We start from the raw sequence: 23390 nt of genomic DNA on the forward strand, positions 1-23390 counted from the left end.
TAGGTTGGTCAAAGCTGGCATCCCATTAAAGAAGAAGCAGAAAGCTAAATACATTCCTCCCATTGCTACGGATCCACAGAGTGAATGACAGAACTTTACCCAGGGATTTTTTAATGCCCTGATGGTCTTGAGGCCCACTTTGAGGTTATCTGTTCCTGCTTCTCCTTAGTCGTCTACTCCAGCCAAAAGGACTAGGAAATCAAATTCTTTGGCTGAGGAGGTAGATTCAGGAGATGAATCCTTGGTCTACTCCTCATAAATTACTTCATGTTTACACTATGGGTCTAAGGAAAAGGATTCCTTAACTTCTGATTCACCCTTTGTGAAGCTGCCCTTTGGGGACACTGTGGTTTGCATGATGCAGCATTTTAAGCGGGTTGCTCCCAGGTCTCTGACATACAAAAGAGGTATTATGAGCTGTTCCAAATAAAGTCTCCTAAATCTTCTGCTGCCCCCCCCCCCCCCAATGTTGGATGCCTTACTGAATACACTTGCAGCTGTCTGACTCCTAATTCCCAACCTCTGGCTCCTAAGAAACCTGACTATTTTTATAAGGTGCCCGAAGCCTTTAAGTACCTTTACAATGGCCTTCTTCAGAACCTGCTGTGCTCTTTGTTACTGTGCTACTCTAGCCTTCAGGGCCATAAATTTTCAAAACCATATGACCAGGTATATTTTATCCCTTTTGTCTCAACTTGGGGAGAGGGATTGCCAGGCCTTCCTAACTTTGAAGTCAAGTCTGTTGCCTTCTCCTTATTGAGTTCTGCATCAGAAGTAGCCTGTCACTCTATCAAATGTAGTTATGATGCAGCTGATGCATCTTCTAGAGTTGTTGCTACAGGTTCAGTTATAAGAAGGTACTCTTGTCTTTGTCTTCAGGCCTTACCTGATGATACTAAGGCCAGGCTCCTAGATGCTCCTTTGGACAATCAAAATCTCTTTGGTACAGCTGCTGCTGACTTGTTTAAGAATCTACAAGATAAAGGTAAAGTTATGCAGGATCTTAAACACATTTTTGTTTCTCCCATCCCCAAATTTCAGTGCACCTATCCTTCTAAGTCTGTCTTTGATTGCAAGCAACCTTGTCAGCCTCCTAAAGGGAAAAGTGTTCCTAAGTGCATGTTCTCTGATAAACCCACAGAGATTTCCAAAGCTCAAAAGCCCCCTTTTCAGGAGAAATCTGCCTCCATCTGATATTTTTTCTCCCCCTTTCTCTTGGCCAGGTTCCCTTGTCTCTTAGGCTTTCGCTTTCTCTCCATATCTGCCAAAAGATTACTTCTGACTCTTAGGTTCTGTTCATTATCCATCACGGTTATTTTACAGTAGGAAAATCCCTACCCTTCTGACATCTTCCTCAATCTCCTCCAGACCACCTGCCTCATTTTTCTGTAGTTCTGCAGGATCTATTGGATCATGGTACAATTCAACTTATTCCAGAATCCCAAAGAGCAACAAAATGTTTCTGGTTCCCAGAAAAGAGGGGGTCTTGGAGACCTGTCCTGGACCTCTCCTTTCTCCACACATTTCTAAAGATTCCCTCTTTCTGGATGCTTTCCCTCCAGAACTCTGTTTCCTCTCGGACTTCCACAGGCCTTTCTGGTCTCCTTAGAACTAAGGCATCCCTATCTTCATATTTCCATTCTCCTTCTTTTCAGAAAGTTTTTACATTTCTCTGTTTTTTCCTCGCACTCATTTCCTGGCTTTGGCCTTTCAACAGCCGCAAGGGTATTCACCAGATGTTTAGCCCCTGTCATAGCCTTTTGAAGGCCTAGGGAAACGAGATATTCCCATATCTGCTTCTTCAGGCTCTCTCTCAATCCTGGCTTTGCAGGACCTGCACTTCACCATGCATCTTCTGCTCAGTCTGAGACTCAACATCAATCCCAAGAAGTTTATTTATTTATTTAACATTTGTTTACTGGGAAAGTCTGACTGGGACAGAGCCAATTTTCAACAAAGGCCTGGGGAGAAATGTTCCAGACATATGTCTTTGGAAATGTGGGAGGAAATCCCACATGACCGCAGGGAGAACATGCACACTCCACACACAAGGCACCCCAGCCAAGAATCAAACCGAAGAACCTCTTGCTGTGAGGCAACAATGCTAGCTACTGCACCACTGTGCTAGCAAGTCTAACTCCTTCTCAAGACCACATTTTTCTGGGTTGCAGAATCCAAACCATTCCAGTGTTGGTTTCTCTTCCTTCTCCAGATGTTCTGTCTCTGAAAACCTAGTTCCACCTTCTACTCCCTCTTTCGCTCATTCCTGCAAGAGAATTTCTCAGAGCCTTGAGGTTCATGGCAGCTACCATTCCTATGCTTCCCTTTGCCAAGCTTCACATGAGGAAAGCTTCAATGATACCTATAGTTGGTTTGGCTCCAACACTGACACCATCTGGAGTTTCTGGTTCCCTTTGTAATTTGTCTCAAACTCATGTTTCATTGTTGGATTCAGTAGATCTCCCTCTATCCAGGCCTGTCTTTTCAGACCCATACTCTTACCCAAGTGCTATTCACAGGCTCTTCTGATCTGGGGTGGGGAGCATCTTCCAGTGATCTGAAGGTTGACAGTCCCTCCATCAGTGGTCAGACCACATTAGCATAGAAGAGATGAGGGTGCTCATACTTGCTCATCACACTTTCCATTCTCTTCGGTGTCCAGGCTCTTTAAATGTCTTTACAGACAACACTGTAGTCATGTGGTACATCAACAAAAAGGGGGGAGGGGGCAAAAGGTCTTATCTTTGCAGACTATGGCTTCAGACCTGGGACTTGGCCATTATCCATCAGGTAACCCTTTAAGTTGTCTGCATCCCTTTAAAACACAACATTGTGGCAGACTCCCTGAGCAGGCCCAGGATACAATCTCATGAATGGATGCTTCACAGAGAGGTGTTTCTGGACATAGTACATCAGTGGGATATTCCTCAAGAGGCTTTTTTGCCTTCCTTCTGAACTGGGAACTTCCTTGCTTCTGTTCCAGCGTCTCAATTCCTCAGACTTGGAAAGTGGATGTCATGTCCTTTTCTTGGAAGAGAATGTTCATATGTGCTTATCCTTCTCTTACTCTTCTCACATGAACAGAAAGGACTACCCCAGAATACTGCTGGTGATTCCTTTTTGGAGCAGGCAGCACTGATTCCCTCTTCTCTTTCACCTGGCCAGGGGCAGTTATCACAAATTACCTCACCAGATAGATCTTCTCACATAAGATAATGGGTCTCTCATTCACCCTCACTTGCCCACTCTTCAACTGACAGACAGGGTGATAGAGTTTTGATTCCTTTTAGACATCAGTTTTCTGAGAATGTGCTTAGGGTTCTGCAGGAGGCCAGTAAACCCACTACACGAAAATCCTATATGGAAGAGATTTTCTGTTTGATGTCTCAAGTGTGACCAGGATCCCTTCAAAGTGGGGGTCCCTTTGTTCTTTTCTTACTTGTGTGAACTGCTCCAATCTGGCCTAGCATATTCTTCAGTTAAAGCTCACTTGTCAGCAATATCTGCTTGTCTACCCTTGAGCCCACTGCTGACCTTTTGTTTTGAGGTCAAAAAATCCTTAAAGGTACCCTTCATATCAAGCCCCTCAAAAAGCTATTCCTCCCTCTCAAGACTTTAATTTTATCCTTGAAAAATTGACTCAGGCCTATTTTCAGCCTACTTCTTCTTTCTCTTTGCAACACCGCACCTGAAATATTATTTTGTTACTCTTACTTCAGTCAAGAGAGTTTCTGAACTTCAGGCTCTGATGGCGGTTCCTCCCTTTTTGTTTTTTCATAGGGACAGCATGTCTCTGCATACTAATCCTTCTTTTATGCAAGGTGATTAATCAGTTCTCATAATCAGTCTATCCAGCTTCCTTCTTTTTTCATTCTCAGCAATCTGCTAGTGAGAAGGTTCTTCACAACTTGGATTTGCACAGAAAGTTCAAGTATTATTTGGATAAGACAAAGGTTATCTGCAAATCTGAGCAGTGTTTTGTTTTTTTTTTTCATTCCAGAACAGTGGGTTTAACAGCTTCTATGTAAACAATCTCCTCATAGATTTCTGAGGCCATTTCCTTTTGTTATTCTTTTCATGACAAACAGCTTTCTGCTTCAGTTTAGGCTCATTCTACAAGGGCAGCTGCCTCTTCTGGAGCTTTCTTTAATGGTTTGGATAAATAGGGCCATCTCTGAAACTGCTGCTTGGTCCTCTGTCCATACTTTTAAACATTATAAGTTGAATGTCATTTTCACAGCCATGGCAGGACTTGTCAAGGCTATCCTTTATGGGTTTGTGGATGACTCCTCTGTACCTTTCTCCTCCTATCCTTTACAGTAGTTATTTTTGTACTCTCCTATAGGTGATGAATACTGCAACAGTGATAAGAAAGGACATAATACAGCTGTGTACGATTTTACCATAACAGTATATGTCTCTTTTCACTGCTGCTGTAGTCAGTCCCTCGCTCTTCTCCCATCTTCTTTCTTTTTTCTGTCAGGCACACTCTTCTGGCTTCTTTTTCTTGTTTTATTCCTCTTTTTACCTGGATGCACATCCTTTTTTTATCCTGGTGTCGCTCTAGTTCCCCTGGGGCACTTCAGTTCTGAGTACTGAACATGTGTCCATCACCTTTATGCCCTAACCACACATCTGATGTATGGCACTGGGAGGATGTAAATGTTCTTGTACACTGCACGGAATTTGGGCGATAATTGGAGATCCCACATGTTATGAATACTGCAACAGTGAAAAGTAGAACAGCTACTGTTATGATAAGAACTTACAGAACTGTACTTTTAGAAATGTGTAGGCTAATTAGACAAAGTAATAAGTGTGTCCATTGTAAATTTAGCATTACCCACAGGCATAAGTCTGGGTGGCTACAGGTACTAAAAATAAAATCTATAGTTACTATGTTTACTGCTCTGCTAAGCTGAGAAAAATGAACTGAGTGGATGACAAACTTCCACTTTTGACAAAGGCAAACAGCAAATAAACAAAGTAAAGTCTCAAAATGTTTTAAAAATACTTCACACTCACTACTGGGACATCAGGAGTGTGCAAGCATCCTTATATGAACAGTGGGATATATGCACATTACAAGAAAAAAAGTGGCACAAAGTTCATTCAACTTGTACTATGCAAGCATCAGCTCATGCACGTCCAACACATGCAAAATAAATTATGAAGTAACTAGACTGTTGCATAGTTACATAATGACTTCTATCACTCACAACAACATCAAGCATTTCTCAATACACCATTGACATGGTTTATCTGATACAGCCTTTGATTTGACGAGTGCCTTCTCAATAAATGAAATTCTTAGGTTACAGAGTTGGAATCATGTAAGGTGTAGCGAAGTATGATACCTTTTGGTCCCATGCAAGGATCCACGATAGCTCTAACATGGTAATTCTCATGTAAGGAGAATGCAATGAATGGTTTTTAATTTCCTGAAGGAATAGGGTGTACCTAGTGATATTAGAGGTACTAGAATATTAACAATACTGCTCCCCTCTCAGAGAACTGTTCAAACAGGCATGACTCCCAGTCATTTGTGGGGGCTCTATATACTCTGAATTAATAGACCTTCCAATCAGAGACGAACAATTATTTCTTTTACTGCCCACACCCAGGTGTCGCAAGACAATTTCTAGTATAAGACACCATCTTAGAAGATAGAAATCTAAACTGTACTAACAGTCTGGTGTCACATACTAAGTTTCAGCTTTATACCCACTTAAATACAGACATATAAAACATTTCAGGCTTAAAATTGATTCAGTTAGATGGGCAATATTAACATTACTTTGACACATATTTTATAACATTGAAATAAACCAAACGGATGACACTAACATCTAAGCATGCATCAACTGAGAAGGCTGCCTGCCCTCCTTATAACTTATCACACTCACCTGAGATGGAATTAGAGGTTCTTTATCATCTATGTCAATGAGCACATCGTCTCTGGGTGTAATGCTCACTTCATCTGGATGAACAACATAAGAAATGAAATAATAAATCAGAAATGGGGATCAACTTATGCCATTTGACTAAGCCTGATTTAAATAAAGCAGCTTCCAAAATCTAAAGTTGAAGTTTTCTAAAATAATCCCTTACAGTCATCATTGTTTCAATGATAGAGACTTTGAGAAAACATTCTGTCAAACAATTTGGAATTTAATACTTCCAAATCATTGTTTAAAGAGCATTAGTGCATCTGAAACAATAAAACAGTTTTACAAAGAAACAGGCAGTCTGATGACAGACATTAATAAATATTCAGGTTTAACTTTGGGAGCGAGTGAGGGTCTGTCAGCTTCTTTTGTGGAACTGTGTCATCTCTGCTGATTTATGTCACATCTTTCTAGCTTTGATATTTGCAGTCCAAGAAATAATACTACTGTCGTGAAGAATGAGCACACCACCACCTCTAGTACTACTACTGCTACCACTACTATTACTGCTACTACTATTATTACGGTTACTACTACTGTTACTAATACTACTACTACTATTATTACAGTTACTACTACTGTTACTAATACTACTACTACTATTATTACGGTTACTACTACTGTTACTATTACTGCTACTACTATTATTACAGTTACTACTACTGTTACTAATACTACTACTACTATTATTACCGGTACTGTTACTGTTATTACTACTACTACTAATACTACTACTCCTATTATTACCACTATTGCTACTACTACTATATACTTAAAATTATTACGATACCTTGCAATGCAACTCAGAATCACCAGATAGAGCTCTCAAGTAAATATGCAATAAAATCCACTGTCAAATAAGAAGCACCAATTAAAAACAATGAACCAAAATTGTGTTCAAATAAATGGGTCTTAAGGGAGCACTTAAAGCCAGTAACCAAAATGAAGTTCTTCAGAGCATCAAGTAAATAATTCTACTGAGTAGAAGCAGAAATCCAAAAGAGACACAGTTTACTATGTCCACATGAATCTTAGAAACAATCAGCAGCCTTTGAACTGAGTTATACCTCTCAACTCTACAGATTTTCACAGAATGTTCAGATTTTTGCATCATATTTTTGGTCTGTTTTTCATAAAATTGTGGTTTTTTGGTAAATCACTGGCAAACTGTTGAGGGCCAAAGTCAGGAAATAATGACATGCATTTGAGTTTCAGACTTCATATCCTTCAGAAAAATTGATGCTAATACAAAACCTGTTATTCTATTAACTTCTAAGTTTGTAAGAGTAACATTTAAAAAGTGTCCCTATTTTTGGGCCTTTGCCCCCCCCATTATTTATGGCTTTGTCCGGATTTCTGGTCTAAGAGGTCAAGAGATATGCTGAGGATACGAATGATCTATTAGATATGTAATGTAGCAGAAAGCTACAAAGATATAGTGGGCCTAGACTTTGTAGGGTTTGCAGGTCAGGAGGCATACTTGATATTATTTCTTGTAAAATACCAGGAGGCCACTAGAGTCTCTGCAACACCAAAAGTAATGGTCCCTCCAACTCCCACTTACCAAAAGGCAGGCTGTATAATTCAGTGTCAGCATCCACTAGAAGAAGTGTTTCCCCATCCGCTCTGAGATTATCATGCTGCAGTAATGAAAATAAAAAAAATACCAGCATGCCCACTAACCTTGGAAAATCGGTAAGCAGAATCAGGTGAGGAATCCAATATAAACACTAATGCGCAAATAAGTATCTTTATCAACATGTGGTACCTGCTTAGACACATAAGAGATTTACTGATACATGCCCCAAGAATCATCTCTTGATTCCCCACACCAGTTCAACTCTACCCACTGCTGATCTAAAAGTAGAGGTAGGAAACATGAGTATGAGTAAAGGGTGCATTATCAAAATTTGACTCATAAATTAATTTGCACTAGAAGCAGCTAGTCCTCTACAATCCATTTTATTAGTAAGGGATCAGTTCAGGCTCTGTAATGGGCCTTCTGAATCAGGAAGACAATGTATGTAGATCTTGTTATCATTAAAATAAACACAGATCATACTGTCTTATGGTCTTACTATGTGACAACTTACAAATGGAAAACAGCAGCAGTAACAAAAGTAATTCTGGAACAGTACACTGTACCTTATTCTAGTCCACAGTAATTCCTCTGGACATTACCCAGTTTGTTATGATCATGCCAAACGCTGAATTCAGATCTAACAGTACCTAAATGGACAACAACATGCTGCATCCAGAAAAAGACAGATCATTTGGCATCCTTAGGATGTCAGTCTCAGCTCTGTGTCTCTTTTTAAGCCCTGACCGGAAAGGCTGAAAGAAGCAGTGATTTATATAGAATAACACCAATTGTAATTTCTAGTATTGACGGAGAAATATGTGTTGATCCTTTAAGGCTTCTCTATTTCTAAACAAAATCATTAAATAACTCTGTCTGTGACAAGCTTATTAATCTGGATTCTTGTTAAGATCACTGCCATGCTCCAGCAATCCCAGTTTGTAATCCTATGGAGGAAGATAAAGAATCCAGATCAGCCAAAAGGCACTTAAGATCTTGGCTGATATGGCCATGTGTTAAAGAAAGTTAATGATGGAGCCTCTAAACCTACAATTTCCTAAGTCCTCCATCAGGAGTTACTTTGACAAACATATAACATAAATATATGGCTTTAAAAAATGTCCCACTCTGTTTTTTTAAGATGGTTGTTATTTTATTCCTTACTGTATATAGTTATCACTATTGACAAAGGGGTACAGTGCAGAAAAGTATGCAGTTTTAATATCAATTTCAGGAATGCAAGAATCCAAATAAATGAACATTATATGGTTGCTTGAACTATTAAACTATAGCAGTGAATCAGCTAGACAAGGATCCATAATCCTTCTAATTCCTCTGTTACCCAACTGAACCCATCCATTTTCCAAATTATTTTTTCCTTGACTAAAGCAAATAAAATGGTATGAAAAATGTTCTCACCTGAAGCCAAACAGTAATACTAGTTGCACCACTGTTTCGAACACCTTACTTTTCAGCTTTTTTGGCATTGTTCTGTCACATACTACCCCTGAAACTTGTTACTATGTTGGCTGCAGCTTCTCTTGTTCTATTCCTCTTTCTCGTTTACCACCCCTCACAGACACTTGACACTATTAAACCTATTTTGCAACTTTCCCTTCTGTCTCAGTTTTCAGTTTATTCTACCCCCCCCCCCCCTCCATTTATTACCATGGCAAATGTCTTGTCGTGTCTGCACTCAGTTTCATCACATGTGCATTCGGTTCTATATTCCATTCTCCTAACATTTGCTGAACAATTTGTGTTCAGGGTCTGCTTGTAATGCCATATCATCTGCATACAGCTGTTTTGTTGATCTGTTTGCTAATGAAAAGCAACCAGTTTTTCCCTAACTTACCTAATATTTTAATCATATCTGCTGTGACCTCATCTGATCCTGCTGCTTTCCCTGACTTCATTTTCTTTAGTGCTGTTCTTACTTCTTCTTGAGTGGATCCACACTCTTCTTTCATTGTTGCTGTGTCTGAACTTCTGGTGGTGTCTCTAGATGAGGTTTTTAAGAAGGAATGTGAGAATTTGGTTTGTATGTTTGAGAGAAGGGGGTACCCACTGAATTTGGTACAGAAACATTATTTAGAAGTAAGTAATAAAAGTAAGAATGGAGTGTTCTGTCCCATATTGTGTGGTGCAAGTAAATGATTATGTAGTCAATAATTATAACTTTTCACTAAATTTTATAACTACATTCAGTACTGACCATAAATTGATTAAATGGATACTTAATAAAAACTGGACTATTTTATTGGAGGATAAAAATATTAGGAAAAAGTTGGGTTGGTTCCCAAGGTAGTTTTCCGAAGGAGACCAAATTTCAAGAATATTTTGGAAAAGCTAAACCCAAAGGTAAGAAGTTATAACACTTGCATGACAAATGTGGGCAGTGTCCTTACTATAATAAAATTAAAATTGGGTATAGGTTTACAGTACAATAAACTGAGTATAAACTAATGGATAAGTTTGATTGTAATTTGAAAAATGTTGTACATCTAGCCTCCTGTCAGCAATGCCCATGTTTTAATGTGGGAAAAACTGAACGGAGATTTAGAGATGGGATATACGAGCATGAATATAGTATAAAGAAAAGAAAGGATAATAATGCCTTGGCAAAGCATATAATTCAGTTCCCTGACCACAATTTTAGATACATGGCTACAGACAAGGTAAACATTAGTTTAAGAGGTGGACCTTGGAACCTTTATTTGGAGAAAAAGGAGTTATTATGGCAACTGAAACTTAATGCCTACAGCTGGCCCAGACTGAAAGATTACTGTTCCATTTATTGTTTATTAAGAATTAAAACTTTAGGTAGATGAAACTATTTGATTATTTTCTATTTATTACTTTTCTTTTTTATTATTATTTTATTGGTGTTATGATGTATTTAAAAATTTAAAAATGTATTTAAATATTAAGACTATATTGTTATTTCAAAATGTAAACGGAATGTGAGTATAATCTGGAGCTATAGAGTAACAGAATGAGGCTGGTTTTAAAAGAGTATGGAGTATAATGATGTCATGCCTAATTTGCTTGATTTGCCTTAATTTGTTTAATTTGATTAGGTGCTGCGGTAGCATTGTCGCCTCATAGTAAGACGTTTTCCTGTTCGATTCTCAGCTAAAGCATCTTCTGTGTGGAGACATACGTGAATGGGCGTACCTTCATTGAAGGTTGTGCGCCAGGGCTGGCAACTCGGCACGTAAAAATCTACTGCCAATCATTAGCGGACCGGAGTTCTGCTGTGGTGACCCCTAACCAGGAAAAGCCGCAAGACACAACAACAACAACTGATTTTGTTTATTATTTAAACTGATCGATGGAGGAACAATGTATCTGATGAAGTCCAGTGTTTGTTATGTAATGTGGATGAAAGCACTTATCCATTTGTAATTTTTAATTATTGGTTTCATTAAAGTTGTTTTTATGTGCTTATTTAACAACCTAGTTTTTTTATTTATTCGGTTATATTTGCTTTGATTTCGCAGTACAACTTCTGTGGGATTTTCTTAATTCAGAAGCTGCTGTGGGTATTCCTTTCATCTGCCTTTGATTTCCTGTGGAATGTAGTTGTTGCTGACATTCCTTATAGGTTCATAGGTAGGTACTAGGCTATCGGCCCTAGGGCCTATAAAAGCCCAGCCAAAAAGGTACCCTGGCTTTTGCCAACCAAGAAAATTATTTTCCTGTTCCACTGTTGAGAAGAGCCACAGAAGTGATCCCCAGGGTGAATTTCCTATTTCCTATCCAATCATCAACATTTTTCTTGAAGAGATGAGGAGCTTTGTTTGATATAGATAGGTAGTTTATTCCAGAGTTTGGGAAGTCTCTGGGACAGGAATCTATCCCTCTGACATGTTCTGTTTATTGTGGTGACAAGGTTTAGGTCCCTAGAGCATGTACCTCGGAGGAATTGGGATTTCTTTAAGTGGAGCATGTCTAACAGCTCTGATTTTGACATAGCTTTGTATGTTAGGCAGAGATCACCTCTGAGTAGACGATATGCGACGGAGTAAAGCTGGTGTTTTTTGAGACGGTCTGTATAGGGCATCTGTTTTTGGCCGGTAATCCTCTTTGTGAGGTATTTCTGTGGCCTTTCCAGTTGTTGGAGATGTCTTGTGAGGTACATACCAAAAGGGGTGTTGTACTCTATAATGGGTCTAATGAGTGATGAGTAGAGGGGAACAATGACCTCTTTTTTTCTGGATGAGAAACCTTTTGTGACGAGGTGTGCCACGTAGAAGGATTTCTTAACTACTGTGGTGATGTGATTATCAAAGGACAGACTACTGTCCACCTGTGTCCCAAGGTCTCTTAAAATACTTTCGGTGTTAAGTATACTACCACCAATGTTGTAATTCATGGGTACAGAGTTTTTACCAAAGGGGATGACAATGCACTTTTTGGCATTGAGCTTGAGGCCATGGCTTTGACACCAGGCATCTGTCTCAGTGAGGCCCTTTTGTAGGATGTCCACATCATTAGGAGTTTCAATTATGGCTCCTAGTTTGCAGTCATCTGCGAACCTCATTAGCCAATGACCTTCTGTGTTAGTCTGTACGTCAGGGAAGTAGATACCAAACAGGAGAGGACCCAGGACTGAACCCTGTGGTACTCCACTTGTCACTGGTCTGAAGTCGGATTTGGAGTCTGCTACTTTCACAGTGTGGGTTCTGTCAGTGAGACAGTTGGCAACCCATCTTGGGACACAGGGTTTTATACCTAGTTTAGTGAGTTTATCTATGGAAAGCCTTGGCAAGCTCTAGATAGGTAGTGTGAACCACCTTACCCTCGTCAACGGCTTTGGTGACTGCTTCAAAGAATTCTATCAGGTTTAGGAGACATGATCTGCCTTTTACAAACCCGAACTGGGTGGGGGTCCAGAGTTTGGAGATTACCAATGTCTTTCTTTATAAGTTCCACAATGATACGTTCCATGGCCTTGCAGACCAGGCTCGTCAGGCTAATGGGGCGGTAGTTCCCGGGGTCTGTGGTGGCACCCCCACTTGTGGAGTGGAATAACCGTCGCTGTGCGCCATTCAACAGGCACAAAACCTGAGGTGAGGCTATGATTGAACATGGTACTTAGGTGGGGTGCCAGTTTGTTCTGCGGTTCTTGTAGAATGCAGCCTGGGATGTTGTCTGGTCCCATGGATGCTGTGTTCTTGGCTTTGGAGAGTGTGTTTTTTACCAGTGCAGCCATGATTACAGGAACTTTGCATTCTTCCGGTATAGAGATGGGCCCTTTAGGGGGTGAGGGGGGGGGGTAAAGTTAGCACTGAACCTGTCTGCCAGGATGTTGGCAATATTAGTTGGGTCTGTATATTTAGTGCCATTGTGCTGTAACTCCAAGCAGATCTGAATGTTGCCATTGAGATTGTTGACATAGCTATAGAATGATTTGTGGTTGTCTTTAGAATCAGTGGCGATTTTGTTTTCGTAACTAGCTTTGGAAGATTTTATCAGGGATTGCAGCTCCTTACTGAGGCTGACCAGGGAGCTCCTCCACTCGTGGGATTTTACTCTCTTTTGCAACAGTTTCTTTATGAAGGGTTTCTGATGACTATCTTCTTTATCTCTCTGCCTTTGTCTTGCAACCTTTGTTATTGTTGACTTTTTTGTACCATCTGTTGAATCACTTTCTGGAAATTGGTAGAGTAACTCTGATGCTTTTTCTTTGCTATTTCAACTGCTCTCATCTTTGTAAGCCAACCAGTATTCCTTCTTATTCTGATCATTTTTTCTTTCGTTTTTTTCTGCATTCCTTTCTTTGATAACTACCTGGACTTCTGCATTCCACCACCAGCCTTCCTTATGTACCTTATTTCTATACTGGGCTCAGTCACATATCTCTTCTATAGTCTTCACACACTCTGGACCTTAAGAGTGCAATTTGAAAAAGCCTAGCTATATCTCTGCCTTGTCTGCCTTGCTTAGGGTGTCTTCTCTAGCAATGTATATTTTATGTAGAGTACTTATCTGAACTGCATAACTGAATTTTTTTCACTAAATTAAAGCTATTCCCAAATCAAGATGGCACAGATACCTCCCTTTAAAATCTTCCGTAATTCACAATTACTCTGTAGTTGTGAGCATTGTTATTCACAACACAACAGGTTTCTCTTGCTGTTCAAAACCAGGGCAATACTTGACACAAACAGGCTAAACAGAACAGGTAGTCCACTTGACCCTTGACACAATCCACTGTTACATTTACATATTACCTTGACAGTTCCACAGCTCAACAGCCATCCTTTGCTTTTGACCAGCTTATCACTTTCATTGCATATCATCATTTCAGACAACACATCCTACATAGATAGCAGATAAGGACTCATTGGCTCCTCCATTCCTTACATTTCTCTACCTTCTGCCCAATCTGTGGATCCTAATTAACAGTTTTTCTTTTTCAGCCTGCCAGTTATTAGACTTAATTCCTGTCTGCCCTAAGCATTCTTAAATTCTGTTACTGTTTCCAACCCTAATACCTCCTAATAAAGGCTGATCCAATCACTCCACCCATTCTATGAAACAAATATTTCATTGTATCTCCCTTAACATGATCAGAACTTTTTAGCTGACAATGCCAAGGAAGACATTTCATCTTCTGGCCATTGACTGGTATTAAAATCCTTTGTTTCATGTGCCACAAGACAGACTTTTTTCTTCTGAAATATACAATATCACTCTAGGTAGGCCATTGTAAAGCATGTGCAAAATGTTTTGAATAAGCTACCGCAAACCTGGTAAAATGTCAGAAATGAGCATAAAAATAATCTTGAAATGTACTCAGTGTGTAACAATTATTTGTAATTATTTAGCGATACACAGGAATGATGCAAGGGTCTATGATAGTGTGTTGGCACCTTCTATGAATCCAGCAAATTGACTTCTCTCTGAAATCAATCAACCAATAAATGAATCAGTGAAATGGTTAAAAGTAGTAAACTGAGGAGTGGTATAATCCAGGTGCTAGGCTGCTAAGGACCGAACATAACTGCACAAAGTTTCAGAATTAGGAATAATCCACTGCAGTGGTATAAAAAACAACATCCTTATAATGCACATCTGTATAAAATAGTTACAAAGCACAGCTTTCAGAGATGAAGATAGTGTGCATAATACATTTCACATACATGTCACATAACCCAAAGTGCACACAGTATTCACTTTCAACTAATTTAGTTAAGAGCACGATGTTAACCTTTATATGACTTGCATTTGGTGATCTTCTCTCAGTGATGAATGTTTGTAAACATTTTGTGCTTTTTTGTTATATCATTGCAGTTTTACTGTGCTATGCATTTGAAATTACGTCAGCATTTATTGGATTCCATTATGCTGCATGTCTCTGTTCTTTCACATAGATATAAGAAATCAATCAGTACATTGCTTTTGATAAAGCTGTTGCCACAAATAAATGTGGTCAGATAAACACTAATGGAACAAAGCCTGAAAGTTCAGAACAATGTCAAACAGCCTATCACCAATCAAAGTTATAATTACCTAACATTCTGATAAACAATAAATGCAGTCCGAAAGTTCAGAACAATGTCAAACAGCCTATCACCAATCAAAGTTATAATTACCTAACATTCTGATTAACAATAAACGCAGTCTGAAAGTTCAGAACAATGCCAGACAGCCTAATCACCAGCCATATTTAATATTACCTGGCTGTGCATCTGTAAATTCCTTCTCCTCTGTGAAAGAATTAACATAGTATTCCTCCAAGGATCTGATTGTACACTGACCAACAACAGGTTTCCTTCCAAACTGTCTGTTATCAATAATCTTCAATGTGATTGGTGGAGCATACAGGTCCTCCTTTGGCAATCGCTGCAATATTGAAAAAAAAATGAAAAGTGTGTATTTATCGTATTTATCTACATGTCTCTTTAAGTGCTGCTTACTATTTTTATTTATTAGCAATTTCAGTCTGATGTGCTGTCAAATAAAACCTGATAGTAAAATCTAACCTACCTAAACAGAGTAAACAACAACTAAAAAAAATACATATGAAGAAACAAATGTGGTATTACTGGCATATTTATTTGTTTTTTACTTCAAATAACACAATTAAATGAAATGACTATTGGATGATATTCAACTAACAGATGAGTGTGTTGGGGGGCAAAGCCTTTGCACTGTTCCCTGACTGAGGAAGGAGATCCCTGCAACTCCCACAAAACTAAACTCAGTTCTAAAATCATGGTACCACATAGAAGTCTGCAGTTCCTTTGGTGCCCATGTTTTTGACCAATGCAAAATTCAACTGGTTGACCTGTACAAGACCAAAACTATTGCATAACTCATTCATCATCTCAGAAAATATAGAATCCAGAGGCAGAATATTGTCCAGTAGAATGTTATCTGGCACATACCTGTAAAGTTTCTGCTGTGCAATGTGTGCACTTGTCAAATAAGCAATATAGATTCATAGGTAATTAGAAAACTAGCTGCCCTTGCAGGCCAGTTTATGCCTAGACAACATCCCTTCAGTGCTTAAATTAACCTATCCCATTTGGTGTTAGACTGGCCTACCTATCCTGTGGTTTATAATAATATGACCACAAACCACACTGATAAACTTGTAAAAACAAAAAAGGAAGGCAAAGTATCAGCTAATTCCACAGTGACGAACCACCACTTCGAAATGTAAGATAATCACAAGGTTTATTTCAAAGATAAAACTGTATTAAAAGGTTAGCGCTTTTGTTTAAATAAATGTCAAACTTCTTCAGACACCATTTTTAAGTTTTTCCCATTTTAAATACAAATCCTTATAATGACACCATTTCCTCTCAATCAAGTAACATTCAATTTAAAGCAATATTCAGTTTAAAACAATGCTGCCCCATTCATGCAAAAAAGGTCATTATTCAGCTCTGAATCAATTATAAATTCTCTGTATATTTCCTTTATAAATCACATTTATTTTATTTTACTTCTTTTTAATGTGTTAATCTTCAAACTTGGGGCTATGGAGCTCCATTCATTAATTCCTGGCCAGCTGTCTGCTTGTAGCCTTACTTGCCATTCGAGCTCTCTCAGTTCTAATAGCAAGCCCCATGCTTTTTTGTCATCTATTTCTACACTATCTATAATGGTATAAATAAACTGGTGCCCCGGATGATCTTTTACATGCTTGGCTAAGGCATTAGATAAGTTGATTTTTCTAATAGCATATTCATGCTCATATACACGTTGAGAGAATTTTCTCTCCGTTTTTCCTATATAAAAGGCTAAGCATGATTTGCACTTACTTAAATATACTACTGCCTTAGATTCACAATTGTATTTTCCTTTTATCATATATTTCTTATCTCTTATGACAAATTTACTTCTATTTTATGGCACCATTTATATGCAGCACACCTTCTCAAAACTTGCAAAGCACTTTCACTGAATTTCTTTATATTGAAGTAATTCTTTTGAATTTTTCCCTCTCCTATTCACAATAAATGGTTTTACCCCTAATATATTTCTAAGCTCTTCTTCTTCTTCACTTAATATGACCCAGTTTTTTTCGAAAATCCATTTAAGTGGTCTAAAGTCTTCACTGTATGTTATAATCAGTGCCTCTGAAAACTTGTAAATATTTCCTTCGACTACATCCTGTATTCTATATAAATCATGATTGTCTATTGTTATTTCCTCTATTTCATATGTACCCATTTTGCCTAAGATGTTTTCCCTATGCAAATAGGTTTAAAATAACCTCTATCTCTTTGGATTCTGACTTCTTCTATAATTTCATCAATAAGTTCGCCAGGATATGCTCTAGCACAAAACATAGACCGTAAATTAATACATTCTTCTATGAAATCTTGTTCTTTTGTTATCATCCCGGCAGCTCTAACTACCTGCCCTTTTATAACAGATCTTTTTTTATGTGCCAGATGTGAACTGTTATAGTGCCATAGGCTGTTCGAATGAGTTTCCTTCCTGTATATCTGAGTTATGTATCTTTCCTCTATATTATATTTTATGAGTTTAATATCTAAATATTCCATAAAGTTAAGACTAACTTTCCATGTGAATTTTAAAAAAGTTGTCGCTCCATTAATATAGTTAAGGAATTCTTCCAGGATGTTCCTAGACCCTTTCCAAGTTATACTAATGTCATCTTGAAATCTGAAATAAGATTTAAGATACTTATAGAACTCAATATTAAACGCATATTTCCTTTCCCAATATGCCATGATGGTATTCCCATATGCTCCCCCACATATTGATTCCATCGCGATGCCTCTATTTTGCAAATAGTTGTTGCCATTAAAAACAACATAGTTATTATTCAAACTAATTCCAGCATCTCTGCCATCAAGTTAGCTTTATCCTGAGGTATATTATTAATATGTAACATCTCATTAGTCCATTCAACTCCTATGTCTTGCGGAATGACTGTATATAAGTCACATACATCAATAGTGACTAAAATGTCTTCTCTGTTGTATTCTATACTATTCATATGTTGTAAAAAGGACCAAGAGTCCTTGCATATTTATTTCTCAAAATGTGTTTAAATTCAAAATCGATACATTTACGGTCTATATTTTGTGCAAGGGCATATCCTGGCGAACTTGTTGATGAAATTATAGAAGAAGTCAGAATCCAAAGAGATATAGGTTATTTTAAACCTATTTGCATAGGGAAAACATCTTAGGTGAAATGGGTACATATGAAATAGAGGAAATAACAATAGACAGTCATGATTTATATAGAATGCAGGATGTAGTCGAAGGAAATATTTACAAGTTTTCAGAGGCACTGATTATAACATACAGCGAAGACGTCAGACTACTTAAATGGATTTTTGAATAAAACTGGGTCATATTAAGTGAAGAAGAAGAGCTTAGAAATATATTAGGGGTAAAACCATGTATTGTGAATAGGAGAGGGAAAAATTTAAGAGAATTACTTCAATATAAAGAAAATCATGGTGAAAGCACTTTGCAAGGTATGAGAAGGTGTGGTGCATGTAAATGGTGCCATAAAATAGAAGTAAATAATGAATTTGTCATAAGAGATATGAAATATATGATAAAAGGAAAATACAATTGTGAATCTAAGGCAGTAGTATATTTAAGTAAGTGCAAATCATGCTTAGCCTTTTATATAGGAAAAACGGAGAGAAAATTCTCTCAACGTGTATATGAGCATGAATATGCTATTAGAAAATCAACTTATCTAATGCCTTAGCCAAGCATGTAAAAGATCATCCGGGGCACCAGTTTATTTACACCATTATAGATAGTGTAGAAATAGATGACAAAAAAGCACGGGGCTTGCTATTAGAACTGAGAGAGCTCAAATGGCAAGTAAGGCTACAAGTAGACAGCTGGCCAGGAAATAATGAACGGAGCTCTATAGTCCCAATTTTGAAGCTTAATGCATTAAAAAGAAGTAAAATAAAATAAATGTGATTTGTAAAGTTAATATACAGATAATTTATAATGGATTCAGAGCTGAATAAGGACCTTTTTTGCATGAATGGGGCAGCATTGTTTTAAACTGAATATTGCTTTAAATTGAATGTTACTTGATTGACAGGAAATTATGTCATTATAAGGATTTGTATTTAAAATGAGAAAAACTTAAAAATGGTGTCTGAAGAAGTTTGACATTTATTTAAACGAAAGCGCTAACCTTTTAATAAAGTTTTATCTTTGGAATAAAGCTTGTGATTATCTTACATTTCGAAGTGGTGGTTCATCACTGTGGAATTAGCTGATACGTTGCCTTCCTTTTTTGTTTATAATAATATATTATAGGCTCATAAGTTCATAGGTAAGTACTAGGCAATCAGTCTGCAGACCATTTTAAGCCTAGCCAAAAAACCCTATTCAAAATTTCCCTTTAGCCTCAAGGAAGGCAGAACAAGACAGACTGGGAGAGAATTTGAGGCTGCCCATCCAATTATGTAGGCTCACCTTGAAGGTGGCAAGGGTGCTACGCTACTCGACATGCAGCAGAAATTAGTTCCAATGGTGAGGGATATATTTCAGGGATATATTGGGATGTGAACCTATCAAGGCAATCTCTCTGCTGCTGACTGTTTATTTCTTTTAACCGAGTATTTGATGCACCATAAGTTCTGTGAAAGGAATAGTAGATCAAATAGGGTTGGATCTTTCATGGCATGAAAGGCTAGACATAGATCTCCATGGCGGAGTCTGTAAGAGACTGAGTACAGAGAAAGGGCTGCCAGTTTCTCCTGATAACTAAGACTTTTGAGGCCAATGAGCTTTTGAGTTATAAATCTCTGCAGTCTCTCAAGTTGTATATGTTTAGATAAATACATGCCAAAAGGTGCATGATACTCAATAATGTGTCTGATAAGATGTGAGTGAAGGGGAATTAAGACTTCTTTGGATCTAGGGAGATGCCTTTGCAAATTAAATGAGTCAGATAAAAGGCTTTCCTAACTACTGTGGAGACATTATGCCAAATAGGACAAGGCCAGAAACTGAGGTCTGTAGCATACCACTGTTTTATATTTTGCTTTCAAAAGTGGCACCTGCTACTCTAACCACATGGGTTTTGTCAGACAACCAGTTAGGTATCAATCACACTTTATATTCAGATTTACAGGTCTGTCACTTGCAGGGGGGAGTAGTGTCAAAGGCCTTAGCCAGTTCTAGATACACTGTCTGCACTGCATAACCACTACCCACTGCTTCAGTTACTTTTTTAAACAGCTTAAAGAGGGCAAAGAGGCAAGAGCGTCCTTTGATAAAGCCAAATTGATAATGGTCGAGAGTCAAGATATGTTCAATGTCCAGATTAATAAAGCCTGAGATAATGTGCTCCATACCTTTACATAAGAGGTTGGTAAGACTAATGGGTCTATAGTTACTGGGATCTATGGTTGGACCACCCTTGTATAATGGCATTACAATGGCTACTTTCCATGCTTCAGGAATGTAACCAGTGGAAAGGCCTATATTAAAGAGGTTAAGTAGGGGTTCAGAAAGGCCATATTTGGCACTGATAATCAAGCAACCTGTTATGTTGTCAGGGCCCATGGATGAAGTATTCTTAGTTTATAGTACTTAAAGGGGATGTCTGGGATTGTGGAACCTGTGGGATAGCTGTAACTGTGGATGGAGTAAAAGCTGCTCTAAATGTATTAGCTTGGATATTAGGTATTCCCTTTGGGTCAGAGAATGCAATATTATTGTGGACTAGCTGCAAACACTGTCCAGTGTTAGTTCTTAACTTACTGACATAGTTAAAGGAAGATTTGCAGTCATTTTTGGTTTTAGTGGCTATTTTAAGGTTATACACAGAGTTGGGCTTCTAATTGCTCCCTTAAGCTCTTTGTTAACTTGCTTAAGTGTGCTGTTAAGGTAGGTAGAATGAAATTTCCTACAAGCATTAATCAGTTTCTTTCTCCTCTCATTATATAATTTATTTATACTGGCATTCCACCACAGGAATTTGTTTTTAAACATCTCATTATATTTGTTGCAGACATGTACTGCCTTATCAATAAAACTATTTAAGTGGGAGTTGAAATCAAAGGCATATACAGCAATTTTAGCACAAGGATCCTTCACAGGAGAGTTATAGCAGAATTTATTTAAGTTATCAAGTAACTGAAGAAGGTTTGTTTTTGTAAAGTCCCTAAACACAGAGCTGTTCACAGGGGAAGTACCACCAATTTTACAGGAAAAGGTCAATAAATTATGTTCTGAGTTGTCATGATACATAATGGAGACATGCAACAAGTGGCCATATTTGGGAGAACTAGATCCAAGGAATTGGGGCCGCTAGTAGGATCGTTAACTATTTGTGAGAGTTAGCATTTATAATGCCCCCCAGTGAGAACAAGTGGGATCTTACCATAGAAATTTTGACATGACCCACTCATGGGATAAAGCATTTTGGAGATGCCTCTGTCCATTAGCAGTGTGGCAGCAGTCCTGGAGAGCAAATGTTCTGTTTGCCATCCATTAATTTCAAGTTACACTTGAATATGAAAAGGGTGAGTTTTTTTTTTTTACATGGATGGGGAGTCTGCTTCAGAAGAGTGGCATCCTCTGTGAGATATACCTGTCCCTTCAAACCATTCTGTTGATGCCACAGAACAGGTTTAGATCCCCAGACTAAGTATGTTTAATGCAACTGACTTGCTGATGTGCAGTAAATCCATCAGTACTGACTTGCAGAATGCCCTGTACGCCAGACATTGACACCTCTTAGCAGTCTGTAGGATGCTGATATACTGACAGGGCTTTGATTAAGTCCATGTACGACCTTGTTTAGCCCTAGTACTCTTTTAGTAAAGTATCTCTGTGGGCATTCCAGTTGTTGCATGTGTCTGGACAGATACACACCAAACGAGGCATAATACTCAATGACTGTCCTAAAGCAGGCTGAGTAAAGGGGGATAGTGACATCCCTAGAGTTAGACACAATCTCTTTGTTTATAAGCTGTGCAATATAGCAAGACTTTCTTATGACAGTGGGCACACGATCGAAAGTTAGGTCACTGTCCATATAAGTTCCTAAATCCCAAATGAGTAGGTCATCTCTTAGAGTCATATTGTCAGTATATGGCATTATTAAGAACAACATCATAAAAGACAGCCTATTACGATATTTCTACTTTTCATCCAGCACAAGTTGGCAAGGGAATATAAAAAATGCATATCTATTTTTTTCTGCAGTTAATGCACCAAATTATTTTTTATTTTTTGATAACCCATTACAAAACAGGGCAAGCATGCTTGCCTGCCAGGGATTCACTTAACGAACGTAAATCAAACAATGGCCTGTTTTCCATTCCTGAGGGAGTGTGGGTGTCACTGTAACTGAATAACAACTAGTAGTAACTGTTACTGTGGCATTTAGTCATCCAATACTTATGAGACACTTAACCTGGGAAGCATGTAGAGTAATGCATGAATACTTTGTGTCATCAGCGTGCACCATATTATGAAGTAAACAAGAAAAGCAGATCAATATGGTGACAGCATCATACCTCTCAACCTCTTAATGCAAGAATTCTGGACATTGCCAAAATAATGGAGGGGCAAAGGGATGAGTTTTAAATGTTGATCTTATGAACTTAGAAAGATGATAGAATGACATACTTTACATTAGCATGCATTTCCTGAAGGCTATGAAGCCTGAAATTCAAATGCCTGTCATTATTTAGTGACTTCAAGCCTCCCAGAATTGCCAGAAAAAAATATGTTTTATGAAAAACAGGTCAAAAATAAGAGGAGTCTGAACATTCTGCAAAAATCTGGAGAGTTGAGAGGTATGGTCACAGCATACAGACACACATCTGTGCACCAAACACCAAAGAACCAACAAAAGAGGCCTCACTGCTTTCAGATACAAATAAAGTCCTAAAATAAGTCTCTGTATAGCAATCTTGATAGTAGACCTCACTCTCCATACTCTGTGTGGGGAGTGTATGTAGTTATGATGGTGCTGAGAACATCTGTCAGTATAAGAACTGCCCATTCCAGTTTTAGAATTTGAACTAGCTTGAAGGACTGTGCCTCCCAAGACCTTCAAAAACAAGTAACAGAAATGGTATTAGCTTTGACATATTTGTGACTACTGTAAGGTAATCAAATAAATGTAACAGAAGAGCTCTCCGAGCCTGAACTCTGTTTTGGTGGGACCATGCGTTTTCTTTATGCAGTTATGCTCGTGCGGTAGGTAAATTTTCTGCTGTTGTTTACTTGGAAAGAGCTCACTGAACATATTACTGAGGATTCAGCATCTATCTTAATGTATTCATAATGGTGGCTTACCCACATTACCATCCCCAAACACTCAGCATCTGCAAAAAATAAATAATTCAAATACAGTTTCTTTAATTC

The 23390-nt window shown here is 38.2% G+C and overlaps 1 protein-coding gene across 5 annotated transcripts in view; it reads right to left on the reverse strand.

Moving 5' to 3' along the window:
- DYSF (dysferlin) overlaps nt 1–23390 on the reverse strand; it is a 3914743-nt gene that overhangs the window by 816031 nt on the left and 3075322 nt on the right. For all 5 annotated transcript variants that reach the window (XM_044064060.1, XM_044064063.1, XM_044064061.1 and 2 more), the window contains 2 exons: nt 15216–15381; nt 5907–5980 (listed from right to left, as the gene is read on the reverse strand). In XM_044064060.1, the coding sequence (XP_043919995.1) occupies nt 5907–5980; nt 15216–15381 (240 nt within the window). The remainder of the gene's footprint in view (nt 1–5906; nt 5981–15215; nt 15382–23390) is intronic.

Source organism: Protopterus annectens, chromosome 2.part2 (assembly GCF_019279795.1).
Source record: "Protopterus annectens isolate FY-2018-M chromosome 2.part2, PAN1.0, whole genome shotgun sequence".
In the NCBI taxonomy this organism is placed as follows: domain Eukaryota; kingdom Metazoa; phylum Chordata; order Ceratodontiformes; family Protopteridae; genus Protopterus; species Protopterus annectens.